We start from the raw sequence: 14,520 nt of genomic DNA, 5'->3' as shown, positions 1-14,520 counted from the left end.
CTATACTTTTTAAAAGGCAAACAGTGATAGAGGGAAATTACAAAATCTTCTGGTAGAACTGTATTATGCCCCAAATGATTCTACTTAACTGATATTTTAACATGGCACCAGTATGTAATTCAAAAAAGCTGAACATTTGTGTCTATTTGATAATTAGTATCCACCAGGTAGAGAAAATATAGTAATAATTAAATTACTACTCCCTTTATTTTTCTGACATGTTTTCTTTAAGAAAAATGAACATGACAAGAACATTTTCACATCCTAAATTTACACTACTAATGATTTGTACAACTTGATCAGGTTGTATATTATAGTAGTAAATGGTGACTATATGATTTTGTTTTATCAGGAGCTACAACCATAGAGAAATATAACCTCAGAACAAATTTGTGGATCCAGGCAGGGATGATGAATGGCCGAAGACTGCAATTTGGGGTGGCTGTTATTGATGAGAAACTCTTTGTAATTGGTGGTCGAGATGGCTTAAAGACATTGAACACTGTTGAATGTTACAACCCTAAAACAAAGACTTGGACTGTCTTACCACCGATGTCAACACATAGACATGGTCTAGGTAAGATTTCTTACTTTATTGATATTACTTTTAGAAATATTTTTATTAATAGTGAAAATATATATAAAAGCATGGTATTTTTGTTATTAATTATTATTAATTTTAGGTATGCCAGGGCTTATGTAAAGCATTGTTTTAAAGTTCTTGACATTTTCCTGTGTTGACCAATGTGCATTTAATGGTTGAGAAAAGTTAACAATACCAAAATGAATAAACCTCAAACTATCCACAAAGCGTTCACAATCTGACATTCATTTAATATGTGAAATTTGATATAACAAATGTAGTGCCATCATGGAGAGGCCAGAGCAATATAGCTCAGAAAAAGAAATAGTTAATGTGGATTAAGAAGACTCACTCCACATTACTGGATAAACAGGTCTAGTTATATCTTTGCATTAAATTGTTCCATCTTGGAAAATCAATGGGGAGAAGACCATATAGTTTTAGAGAAAAAGTGACTCCTTAGCTATTATCAGAGGTCAATATGATAGGATTCACTTGATCTTTACTGTGGAGTAACCTGAAGATAAGAGAACTACACTTATATCATAAGATCTGATTGTGAGTCTTGTCTTGAATCTACTATTTAATATTGACATGATTTGGGGTCAGAACTTAAATTATGAGCCTTAGTTTCCTGATTCATTACCAATTCAAGGTCATTAAGTAGATTAAAAAAATCTAACAATGATAATTGTCAAGTCCCATACTAGTATTTTAAAAAAAGAGGAATTTAATAAAGACTATCAGTTATTAAATTTGCACTTTGTATCATGGGGATTATATGAAAAGAAATTACTTTTTTTGAAGTTCTAGAATATGACAGAATTAACTAAGTATCTTTCATATACTTTGAATATACGTGTTAGAGAGAATCAGGGTGTAATTGCAAATCCATTGATTTAGACATTAATAGGCAAGCAAAATTAGAGAGCATTTCAAAAACAAATATTGCTGAATAGAGGCCCAGTGCATGAAATCGTACACAGCAGGGGGAAGGGGGCCTTCAGCCCGATCTGCACTCTCTCACAATCCAGGACACCTAAGGGATGTCTGGCCTAAACTGGCAGTTGGACATCCCTCTTAGAAATCCAGGACAATTCATGTACCAGTGACCATACTTTTTTTTTTTAATCAATCTTTATTGTTCATATTATTACAAAGGTTCCTCATTTCTTCCCCCCTCCACCAAGTTCCCACTCCACCCTCCGCCCCCTCCCCACTAGTGACCATACTTTTCATACAGGTGAAAGGCATCTTACTGTTGTATGGGCAGCTACATTTTTTTGCCCTAATTATAAAAAGTAGTATATAATATGATCCTTCTGAGGCAGTAGTACCATTCCCCATCTCAATGGGTGGAAAAACTTAAGCAAAGAGAAGTTAAAAAATTGACTTTGTCACACAGTTATAAGTATGAGAATCAGGGCTGATGACAACATGTGCAAGCCAAAGTTCATGCATGTCATCGCTGCATCATCTGTTTTTTCAGTGATAGAGTAGCCTTGCCAGTTTTTAATTTTAAACCAAAGAGACGGTTCCCAATATATAGGGTAGGGTCTCTAGGCTTGGCTGGTAATCAGGGCTGAACTGTGGGATGAAGAGCAAGTGGGCAGGACAATTGTGGGGACGCGAGGCCACTGGAACCCCCCTTGGCTGGTGGCCTGGTGCCACCCACTCACTGGCCCCAACCGGGGGCAGATCATGCATTGAGTGTCTGCCACCTTGTGGTCAGTGAGTGTCATAGTGACCAGTCATTCTGCTGTTCAGTTGATTTGCATATTGGGGTTTTATTATATAGGATAATTTAACTTTAAGTTCTCCAAAACTGCATTCCTCATTCTTGTCTACTATCGATCCAAGTGAAAATAAAAAATAAATTATTAAAACAGATTAACTAAATCAACTTATCTTTATTATCATCTTTTTTTTTTACCTCCTTTTCATCAGTTTGCTCATTAGTAAATTATAAAATAACTAGAGGCCCAGTACATGAAATTCATAGGGGGGTCCCTCAGCTGGGCCTGCACCCTCTCCAATCTGGGACCCTCTCACAATCCAGGAACGCTGGCTCCTAACCATTCACCTGCCTGCTGGCCTGATCCCCCTAATGGCTCTCCCCTGCTGGCCTAATCACCCCCAACTTCTCTCCCCTGACAGCCTGAAAGCCCCTAACCGCCTACGCTTTGCTACCATGCCTTTGTCCAGAAGAATGTCTGGAAGATTTTCTGAAAGATGTCTGGTCTAATTAGCACATTACCCTTTTATTACTATAGATAATAAATGTCTGAGAAAGTTTAAGTTCTAAAATTCTGTTTTACATAAAAGCTATATAAATTATTTAAATCATATAGAACCAAATTAGAATATGAAAAACATGAATACCAAATTATTTTCCCCAGATAATATTAATGCATATACAAGGTTTTCTTCTATGGTTTTCCTCCCAAATAAATTAGAGCACTTTGGCTTTCATATCCATATAAAAGCTCTATGTGTTGTTTTTATTAGTTAACTAACATTCTATGCTCCTGTTTGGGGGAATATAGAGAATATGCAGTGTGGATTGGACTATTTAAAATTTAATGACTCTCCTTTTTTTTTTGATTTAGAAAATTTAATTCATTTCTATTAAGATTCAATTATGTAAGCTATTTACATGTCAAGAGAATATACATGAAAATGTTTCACCAAGAATACACCTTAAGCGGTATAATTTCATGTGCTTCAAGTATACTAAATCCTATTTGCCTCAAATTCTATTACACCAGCATGAGAGCTGAGCAGGAAGGTAATCTCACATAATGTCTTTTGCTTTGTCTTATTTGTTAACGAGTTCGTTGTAGAGGATGATGTGGAAATAAGTCTCCATGAAAAGTTACATGTGCCAAGTATCACAACATCAAAATGTAATTTAGCTTTTCCACAAGTTATAGTAGTTCTCGATAGTTGACTATTTTCATGACGAAGCCTCTCCTCCTGTTTTGTACTCTGTTGTTTTCTTTCACTTCTATCATCAGGTGGGTCACCTCTCCTGTATATAGCGTGCTGTCGGGTTCTTATGTGTTTTTACTTCCTAGGAGTTTTTGGTTTTGTTCAGTGTTTTAAAAAATCCTCTACTACAGAACTCCCCAAGAGCTGATCTGATTGAATTAGTAGGTAATATCATAGCTTAAGGCATCAAATTCTCATTTCAGAGCATCTCATACAGAGCAAGCAATGTCCTGTAGATATAAAGCTGCCTTTGACATGGATGCCAATCCAGGTCCAATCAATTGAAGCTAGATTGATAGTGCTACCCTGAGTGGCAAGCTGGACCCATGTTCTTCTCTCATAGAATTTGAAGAATAAAATTCTTGGAGAATGGATTTTAAGCAAAAATGTGGAAATTTATTGCAAGTGTATGCAGACTACCACATGGGGAGGGGTTCCCAAATGGATAACCAGTGAAGTCTTTTTGTCTGTGGGTTTATAGATGCTGGCAGCTTCTTTGTCTATATGTGCTACTTTCTAACTGAAGCCTTCCTCATTTTATGTCACCTGTGTTTTTTTTTCAACTTCCCCCTTTTCCCTGCATGGATCGGGTCCAGGGAGGGAAAAGAGGGATGTTATCAAAGTTTCAAAACTCACCCGGTGCTTCACCCTATCTTCTCTCCCAATAAAAGGCTAATGTGCAAATTGTCCCCTCAGGAGTTTGACCAACCAGGAGTTTAACCACTCACTATGACATGTGCTGACCACCAGGGGGTGGCACAAAACAAAGGAAGGCACTGGCCAGCAGGTGGCAGCCAAGAAAGGAAGGCCCCTATTGGCCTTGATCACTGGCCAGGCATAGGGACCCTATCCATGCACAAATTTTGTGCAGTGGGCCTTTAGTCTTGTTACACACTTCTGTCCTCTATGTATGTAAAATAAACTATCTGGCTCTGACCGGTTTGGCTCAGTGGATAGAGCGTCAGCCTACAGACTGAAGGGTCCCAAGTTTGATTCTGGTCAAAGGCATGTACCTTGGTTGCTGGCACATCCCCAATTGGGTGTGTGTGGGTGTGAGTGTGTGCACACACATGCAGGAGGCAGCTAATCGATGTTTCTAACTCTCTATCCCTCTCTCTTCCTCTCTGTAAAAAATCAATAAAATATATATTTAAAAAATAAAAATAAAAGAATAAAATAAACTATCTGGCTGCTTGGAACTATCTCTGACCCATCACGTATGCATTCCTTTCCCAGGGACCCTTCCCTACCTGCCTTTCCTTATCTCTAAATCCTTTCAGTAGTAACACAAGACACATCTATGTTCTCTGATGAACCAGAGTGCTTCCTTTAGGACCAATCACATTCTTTATGATCAGTTGCATCTCAGGAAGTTCAGCATTATGTATCATACTGAAATGCAATTAACATCTTCAGCCTATGATTCTTGCTCCTTCAATATAGCATATCAGTCTTTGATTTATCTTCTCTCTTCTAGGGACTTCTATTTGCATAGGTGTAATATTCCTTATTTAATATATCATGTCTTATAAACTTAATTTTTTATTTATTTGATACATAACTGTAATATCCAGCCCTTCAAAGTGATCTTAATCTGTATGGGCCATGATATTAATTGTATATATTGATCTCAATTTTTTAAAAAAATTTTAAATTTATCTTTATTGTTCAAAGTATTACATATGTCTCCTTATTTTCCCTCTTGACCCCTTCTAGCCTGCCCTCTCCTCACGTCAAGCCTTCACCACACTAATGTCTGTGTCATGGGTTATGCATATATGTATGCATATAAGTTCTTGGATTAATCTCTTCCCACCCAGTTATCCACCCTTGCCTTCCCTCTGAGATTTATTTTGCTCTTCCACAGTCTGTTCCATGTCTCTGAATCTATTTTGTTCATCAGTTTATGATACTGGAATTTTGGACTGGAATGCCTAGTATTCCCTGGGCAGAATGGCTTTTCATGGGATCTTTGTCCATTGGATCAAAGAATGAAACCACGGATGGAAGATGGTAAAGGTGAAATTTATTGAAGAACAAGAACAGACTTCCATGTGGGGAGAGAGAGAGAGAATACCACAGAACAGACTCCCATGTGGAGAGGGGAAAAAGTCCCATCGAATTCTTTTTTTCATGGTTTATAAAGGCGCTATTCTTTGTGTCTTGATATCCCCTCTGATTTGGGCACCATAGTAACTCCTGAGCTCAAAGGTCAAAACCTCACATGGGACTGGTGAGGCCCTCCTCCCTCATTGTTCTCCAATTCCCTCTGGACTTTCTTCCTCCTTTTTATTCTGTAAATATGATCTTTTGCTACTCCTACTTCCTTTATCTTATGGAAATGTAATACCTCTCCCAACTGCCTTGCTATGAAAATGTACCCTTTGCAGCTTTGGAATCCAGTGCTTTTTCCATGGACCTCTTAATTCCTAAAATTTTCTAACCCTGTCTATTTCACCCCTAAAAATTCCTTTCATTTAGATTTCACATGAGTGAGATCATGTTCCTACTTGGCAATAAATTATAATTACTTTCTTCTTTTTAATATTATCAATAACTTCCTTTTCTCTGTGAGACAATTTATTATACCTTTTTCAAATTTTTGTCTTCTTTTTTTATTTATTGGTAGAGGTTTGGTGCATGAAAATTCAGCCCTGCCTGTCCCCCTCTCACAGTCCAGAAGCCCTCAGGGGTGGGAGGTGACCCAGTGATCAGGGGAAGGGAATGCCCCATTATACCTCTGCTGCTGCCACTGCCAGCAGCACAAGCCTCATCCAGCTCTGGTTACCTGAGCCTCAGCCACCCTAGGCAGCTGGGCAGCAGCCATCTGAGGCTTGCCTGGTCCTAGAGCCAGCACTGTGCAGCTGGGCAGCTGAGGGAACTGGGGGACTCCAAGGCAGGTGCACACACCTGCAGCCCCAGTGGGGATGAGGAGACTGGGTGCTGCCATCTTTGAGGGCAGGGCAGTCAATTAGCATATTCCCTCCATATTGGCTGTGGGAGCCGCCATCTTTGTGACAGTGTAAACTTCAATTAGCATATTCCCTCTTTATTAGATAGAATTGCTGATTATCTTCTTCCTTTTCTTCCCCCACTCTTTGACAAGCTCTCTTTCCTTTTCTCTTCCTCCTGTTAGCCTTTTCATCTCCTCCTGTTTCTTCTCTGCCTTTTTTCCTCCTCTTCCTCCTCTCCCACCATTTGTTTTTCTTCCTTTCTTTTCTCCTCTTCTAATTCTATTTAATAGTCATTATAACTACTAAAATACATAATTTTTAACTGTGCACTCAAGTGAACGTATGAGATAGTTTAACTAGTGGAATGACAGACTGAGGCATTTGCCATTCTTGTGTCCTCCCCAAATGTTCAATAGTGGATAGGGGAATTATAAGTGGGCATAAAGCTCTTATCCTGCAAGTTAACTTTGCCCATCCTACCTGATATTATTCCTAAAAGGTAGTGCCAGGGACACATGGTGATTTACTTATATTTGCACATCCATTTCCTTGGGCATTTTTTCTTTATCTCTGATACCCTTACCACAGGGCTTGGAGCTGAGATGAGGAAGGAATGGTCTGGAGTCTGGATCTACAGGTTTGATGCTGCTGTTAGCAGTTCCCCATCCAAGCTGGGCTCTGAGGGTAACCTGATGTTATCTAACCCATTATGGCAAGCTCTCAGTAGGCACTGCTGTTTCACTGCTTGCAAGTGTAGAAGTCACAGTAGCTCTTCTGAAGAAAATATGTGGTAATAAAAAGAACACACACCAAGTTTTCCTCCAGGATATTCCCTAAAGCAGTTCCTTGAATTTCTGTCTCACTGACGAAGCTGCAACTGATTTCTGATTTGCTAATTTATTTATTTTTATTTTTTACAATTTTGATGTTGATTTTTCATACACATATCATGACTCTCCCTTTGGTGTAATCATCAAGATTAGTTTTGGGTGAAAACCAAAAGCTGCCTGAGCTAATCTATTTTTTCAGAAACTAGAATGTACTATATTATTTCCCACAGTGAATCAGTGCCTACTTTGTGGTACACAGTGTAATTATAAAACTGACTATGTAATTTAATATAATACATTCAAATGACAAGAGGCTAAAGTCTAAAGTAAAATTTAAAATATTTAATACAAATGCAAAATATTTTCTTTGACCCAGAAAGCTAAGCTCCTCTCTCCTTAATTTATATGAAAAATAATATAAAATTCTTGTATAATTTTACAAGAAAGTCACATGAATTATTTGATTACTAAAGATGATTATGTTGTCCAAAATATTTTATAATTATCAATAAATGAAAAATGAGTAATTTTTCAATTGCTGCAAAATCATATCATTCTGCTGCATAAAATAGTGTGTAAACATTATATTCATTTTAAGTCTACAACACAAGGGAGAAATGGATCTACCTAGAGGATTAAACTAATTAAGAGCACAGTTTGCTCATTTTAGCATTTGGTTCTGTGAGCCACATTTTGGTACATCATGCCTTTTTTCAACACATTTTATATTGTATAAAATTGAATAAAATATCAGTTCAATAAATGTTTTGCAATTAAGTTAGTTTCAGAAAAATTGATAAAGATTACTTTAGTGCTATTTTGTAAGATTCTCTAAATGCCAGGCACCATGTTGTATGTTAAATACATGATGAGGGCTCTTTTTGTTTTTGTGTTTTTTAGTTTAAATTGATAAAATTCACGTACCATAAAATTAAATTTTAACATATAGAGTAAATACTTTTGAGTATATAAACAGATTTGCTCAGCCATCCTCATTATCAAATTCCAAAACATTTTTGTCTTCCTAAGAAATCGTGAACAAGAACAGTCACTCTTTATTGCCCCAAATCCCTAGCCTTTCACAACAATTACTCTATTTCCTGTATCTATGGAATTGCCAGTTTGGGACATTTCATATAAACAGAATCACATAATTTGTGGCCTTTTATGTATGATTTCCCTCACATAACATACACTTTTTAATAGTTATCTATTTTTATAGCCTGTATAAATACTTCATTTCTTTTATGGTTGAATAATATTCCATTAGAATTTACTACATTTAATTTATACATCCTAAATGATAAAAGGCTAATATTCAAATTGTCCCCTCCACCAGGAGTTGGACCAGGAGTTCAGTCAGGAGTTTGACCAGGGGTCAGGACTAGTGGGCAAATGTCTGCAGCCCCACCCCCCGGCCAGCCAGGCCTGATCAGCCCCAATTGGGGCAGGCCAGCTGGAACCCACCCATGAATGAATTCATGCACCTGGCCTCTAGTAATCAATAAAAGGACATTTAGGTTGTTTTCACTTTTTAGCTATTATGAATAAAACTGCTATGCACATTCATGTATGCATTTTTGTGTAGATTTACAATTTTGTTGGATATATACATAAGAGGGGTATTACTGATTCATATGGTAACTCTATCTTTAACTAATGGAGTAACAAACAAGCTGTTTTCATAATGGCTACACCATTTTCTGTCTCCTCAGCAATGTATGAGGATACCAGTTTTCCCACATCTTTTCCAACTTCTGTTATTATCCATTCTTTTTCATTATAACAATTGTAATGTATATAAAGTAGCATCTCATTGTACTTTATAGGCATATCTCTAATAAATAATTTTCAAAAACATTTTATGTGTTTATTGGCCATATATATATATATATATATATATATATATATATATATATATATATATTCATTCTTTGGATAAATCTCAGTTCAAAGATTTTGCCCATATTTTGTTTGGGATTTTTTTTTATTAAGTTTTTTTAATATAAAATTTATTTTATATTCTGTATAGTAATATTTAACTTTGTTCTTCTTTTAATATAGTTAAGATTTTGGAGGGCTTTTTGAGTTTTTTACATTTCCATAGAAATTTTGGGATTAATTTTTCAATTGCTGCAAAATCCTATCTGGGATTCTGATATTGACTAGACTGAATCTGTGGGTCAATTTGTCAGGGTTTTGTTTTTTTTTTTTCAGTCTTCCAATCAATGAATATTAAATACCATACTATTTAGGTAGGTCTACTTTCTTAAATTTCTTTTTCTGCTAAATTTATAGCTAAGTTATCTATTATATTTGATTTTATTATTACATGGAATAATTCCTTATGTTTACTTTAAAATGTTTCATTGCTTATATATAGAAATACAATTTATATTTGTGTAGTGAACTTATATCATGAAACCCAAGAAACATTTTTATTAGATTAGTAGATTCTTGTAGATTTCTTTTGATTATATATAATAAAATTATTTTATCTGAGAAGAAAGATGTTTTTACTTTTTTTTTTTAATCATGATTTTTATTTTATTTAGTTGCTTATTTACCTTGGCAAGAACCTCCAGTACAAAATTGAATAGAACTGAAAAGAGAGGACATTGTTGCCCTTGCTCTTAAAAAAATGTGCTTTTAGTCTTTCATCATTAAATAAGATGTTATCATTGTTGTTTTGTTGTTGTTGTTTTGGAGAGGCTTATTATTGTGTTACAGAAGGTCATTTATATTCCTAGTTAGGCGAATTTTTATCATGAAGGACTATTGAATTTTATCAAGTATTTTTTCTGCATCTATTGAAAAGAGTATGTAATTTTTTTTCTTTATTCTACTAGCATAATGTATTAGATCAAATGCTTTTCTGATATTAATTCACCTGAACTTCTTTAGACAAGCCGCATTTGGTCATGGTCCATTCTCCTTTTAATAGGTTGCTATATTTGCTTTGTTAGTATAATGTGCAAAATTTTCATCTGTATTTGTAAGGGACATTGGTCTGTAGTTTTCTTGTGATATCTTTGTCTGATTTGAGTAACAAGGTAATGCTGGCTTTGTAGAATAAGATGGGAACTATTCGCTGACCATCTAACCTATGAAAGATTTTTGTGAAGTATTGATATTATATTTCCTTTAAAATCTCAGTAGAATTCATCAGTAAAGTTAAGGGAACATAGGCATTACTTTATGGAAAGTTTTTAGATTACTAATCACTCTTTATTTTTTATTGGTCTGTTAAGATTTCCATTGCTTCTTGAGTCAGTGTCCGTAGTTAGTGACTTTGTCCATCCCAAATGGATACCTAAATTGATAGCATACAATTATTTATAGTATTCCTTTATAATCCATCTTATTTTTATAAGGTTGGCAGTAATGTCCCCTATTTTATTCATGATTTAATAATTAAACATTTCTCTATCTCTTATTCAGTTTAGGTAAAGTTTTGCAATTTTGTTGATTTTTACAAAGAATCAACTGCTAGGTTTATGTTTTATTTTGTCTTATAATTCACTATTTTATTTATATCTGTTCTTTCATAATTATACATTTTTATAGCTATACATTTCCATGTAAACCCTGATTTAGTTGAACTCCATAAATTTTGAACTGTTGTGCCTCATTTTCATTAATCTCAATGTATTTTTTCATCTTTGATGTTTGTTTTTGTTAATCTTCACCTGAGAATATTTTTCCCATTGATTTTAGGGAGAGTGGAAGGGAAGGAGGGGAGAAAAGGAAAAGAGAAAGGAGAAAGATCAATCTGAGAGAGACATATTGATTGGTTGCCTCCCATGTGCACCTTGACTGGGCTGGGGATTGAATCTACAGCTCAGACTTGCCCTTGCCCAGGAATTGAACCTTCAGCCCTACCATGTGAGGGCTGATGCTCTAACCACTGAAATATACTGGCCAGAGCTGAAGGAGTGTGTTTAATTTCCACATGTCTGTTATTATTGTCATACAAATTATATGTTTATATATTATACATCCATCAACATGGTTTTCAAACCATTGTTTTATGTAAGATAGAAGAGAATAAATTGTTACTGAAACCAAAATGTGGAATGTTTGAGTCTGAGTTCATTGTCTCACAAAACCAAAGAATGGCTTTGTAGACAAAAATGGCTAGAAGAAGCAGAGTTTATTGAGAGAGGCCAGTCCAGGAAAAGGAGCAGCTGGGGTTCTAGGAGCAGGCCAGTGTCCAGAGCTTCTGTCCCATGTTGCAATCAGGTGTTAAAGTCTACTCAGGGTGTAGAGAACCACCCACGTAGCCACGAGCCTCATGGGTGCAGAGGATGTGCTTCCCCACCACAGGAATGTCAGGAATCTATTGTGCACTTAGGGAGAGAGAGAGAGAGAGGGAGAGAGAGAGAGAGAGAGAGAGAGAGAGAGAGAGAGAGAGAGAACTAAAGGTAACTCTACCTTTTTAATTTAGTGGGTGGATACAGCCTTACTAGCTCCTGATTGATCTTTTCAAAGAATTCTATCTTAGCAACATCCTTGAGATTGGTTTATACACCTTACTGCCTTGTGATTGGTTATCTGCATGCTGCCTGTCTTAGCAACACTCATACGTTTTTGAAATCCATGACTTTCCTGGGTGTCCTTCTTTCTCTGCCCAGTCTGGGTGTCTTAGTAACTCCATCCAGCTGGGTTCCTCCCTTTTGTTTCCTCCTCCTCCTCCCATGGTCCTAATTCCTGACTTCCTAGCTTCCCTCTGTCTCCTCATTATAAACAAAAAAATGCATTTATAAATTATTTTAAAAATATATTCACCAAACCATAGCTTTTTATTCTTAATTTGGATTTGTGGTTTTGTAGACTGCTGCGAGGAGAACAGCTTTACTGCCAGGTAAAGCCTTTGTGATTGCCTACAATCAGGTCTGAACTCATGTCTTCACCTTCACTTCCTGCTTACACTAGTGTTTAAGGCCAGCCAGGGATGAGAGCCCAATACCTTCTCAGATTTTATCTGAACATGTGTACAACCCTGAACGTGCACATGACCTTCAAGGGTATCAGGAATGTATCAGTCTTTTCAAATCCCCCCATGGACATATTTCCCAGTTCTACTTTTTAAATTTTCGGTCAACTTTTTGTTACCTCAACTCTTTTTACCTCCTCAGGCAGCTGTGATGTTAAATACAGTTAACTCTTGAACAACACAGGGTTAAGGGCACCGAACTTCCACACAGTCCAAAATTCTTTATATCTTACATTGGCATTCTGCCTAGGTGGATTTCCAACTAGAGATTTAAAATACTAATTTTGATCTTCGCTAGGTTAAATCCATAGGCATAAATCCATAGGCATAAAACAAGGGCAAACTATCTATTTATTATAATAAAATTGCTTATAAATAAAACCACACAGTTCTAACCAGTGTTTGTCAAAGGACAAATGTAATTGCCACTAATTTATTTTTTTGACACATACCCTGGTCATTCTCAGTAAATGAAAACCTTGGTCAGGTGAAAGAAGGACAAGCTCTACATGTGAAAGCTTCCAGAAAATTGCCAGACAGGTCATACCATAACAATTTCCTAGGAATTGATGTTTGTGGAATCTTCAAACCTAGTCCAGCCTTCTCCACTGGCAGCTACACGGATGAATTTCATAACTTACCTTAACTGTGAGGTTGTTGATTACTACAAAGCTATGGAGGAGGTGAAGGGAATGGGATATGTTAAAACATCACAAAGCTCGTTGCTCTTATCTAGATAAAGATTTTTCTTAAATAAATGCTCCTCAGATCATTTTAACCCTTGGGTTATTTTCTTCTTTTTAAAAATATATGTTTATTGATTTTTACAGAGAGGAAGGGAGAGAGAGAGAGAGTTGGAAACATTGATCAGCCGCCTCCTGCATACCCTCTACTGGGGATGTGCCTGCAACCAAGGTACATGCCTTTGACTGGAATCAAACCTGGGACCCTTCAGTCTGCAGGCTGATTTCTATCCACTGAGCCAAACCTGTTAGGGCAGCCTTAAGTTATTTTCCACAGTTTTTTTTTTGTTGTTGTTGTTTTGTGTGTTTTTATGGGTTTTGTTTGTTTGTCTGTTTTTCCAATGCTTTCATTAGCTTTATGGAATAGTGGGTCTTTGGAGGAACTCAGTCTTCCATTGCTATAGATGGCAACATTAAGGATTGTTTTTGCATGGGTACAATAAGCAGATACTGACTGATCCATGAGCAAAAGGAATCTCTTAAAATCATAATGGTTATTAAAAAGCTTGGAAATGACATACATGGTCTTCCCATCAGCAACAGAAAAAACATTTTCTTTTTTCAAATTTTTAATTTTTCCATCACCAGGAAAACATTTTCAAAGCAATGAGAATAACACATTGTGTTTTTGTCAACGATGGTAAATGACCCCTTGGAAAGTAAGGTCAGCCATGCTTGAGCTGAAAAAAAAAGCATATGCATAATGAATGAACATAATGCATAAATCCCCAAACAATGCACTTTTAACAGAACTAACAAACAAGAAAAACATAATGGTTATCTTAGAAAACCAAGTAAGTGTCCTGCAACTTACCTGAAACCAAGACAGACCTGGTGATTCATTCAAGATAAAAATTACGTCCCTTTGAAAGGCTGGTTAGGACAAAGATGCTTCCATGGAAGACACTGGAGCTGGCATCTCTGCTTCTGCCTACTCTTTGTCTGTAACTCACAGTTACATTGCCCCAGAATCTAGATACTGCCACAAACTTTGCCAAATCAAAAAGAAAACAAAATTTTATTTTCTCTCTTTGCTTTGTTCATTCCAATTTAAAGTCCTGTTGGGAGTATCTTATTGGCCAAACTTTATTTATAGGAACAAGCATTAATTCATTTTTAAGAGTCAATAAAAAGAAATAACTCAACTTATTTAAGTTGATAAAATCCCTGAATACACACACACACACACACACACACACACACACACACACACACACATATATATGAAGAAAGGAAACCCAAAGTGACATTAACTATGAGACTTTTCACTGGCTTTTAGAAAACATACTAATAACAACAAGTAATAAATAGACTGAAAAAATCAACATAATAAAGTCTTGTATATATTTGTGATATAACCCATGAGACAAGAAAAAATCATTTTAAACTGGTCTTAAAAGAAACACTTGTTTCAGCTTGGTTT

The 14,520-nt window shown here is 36.1% G+C and overlaps 1 protein-coding gene across 1 annotated transcript in view; it reads left to right on the top strand.

Moving 5' to 3' along the window:
* The window catches only part of KLHL1 (kelch like family member 1), a 318,170-nt gene that overhangs the window by 244,263 nt on the left and 59,387 nt on the right, over positions 1-14,520 (top strand). Inside the window, exon 7 of the mRNA XM_036458020.2 lies at positions 353-577. Coding sequence (XP_036313913.1) covers positions 353-577 — 225 coding nt within the window. The remainder of the gene's footprint in view (positions 1-352; positions 578-14,520) is intronic.

The sequence above is a fragment of the Pipistrellus kuhlii genome, unplaced genomic scaffold (assembly GCF_014108245.1).
Source record: "Pipistrellus kuhlii isolate mPipKuh1 unplaced genomic scaffold, mPipKuh1.p scaffold_m20_p_3, whole genome shotgun sequence".
Classification (NCBI taxonomy): Eukaryota; Metazoa; Chordata; class Mammalia; order Chiroptera; family Vespertilionidae; genus Pipistrellus; species Pipistrellus kuhlii.
Note: the sequence above shows the minus strand (reverse complement) of the source record. Positions and strands in the feature narration are given on the sequence as shown.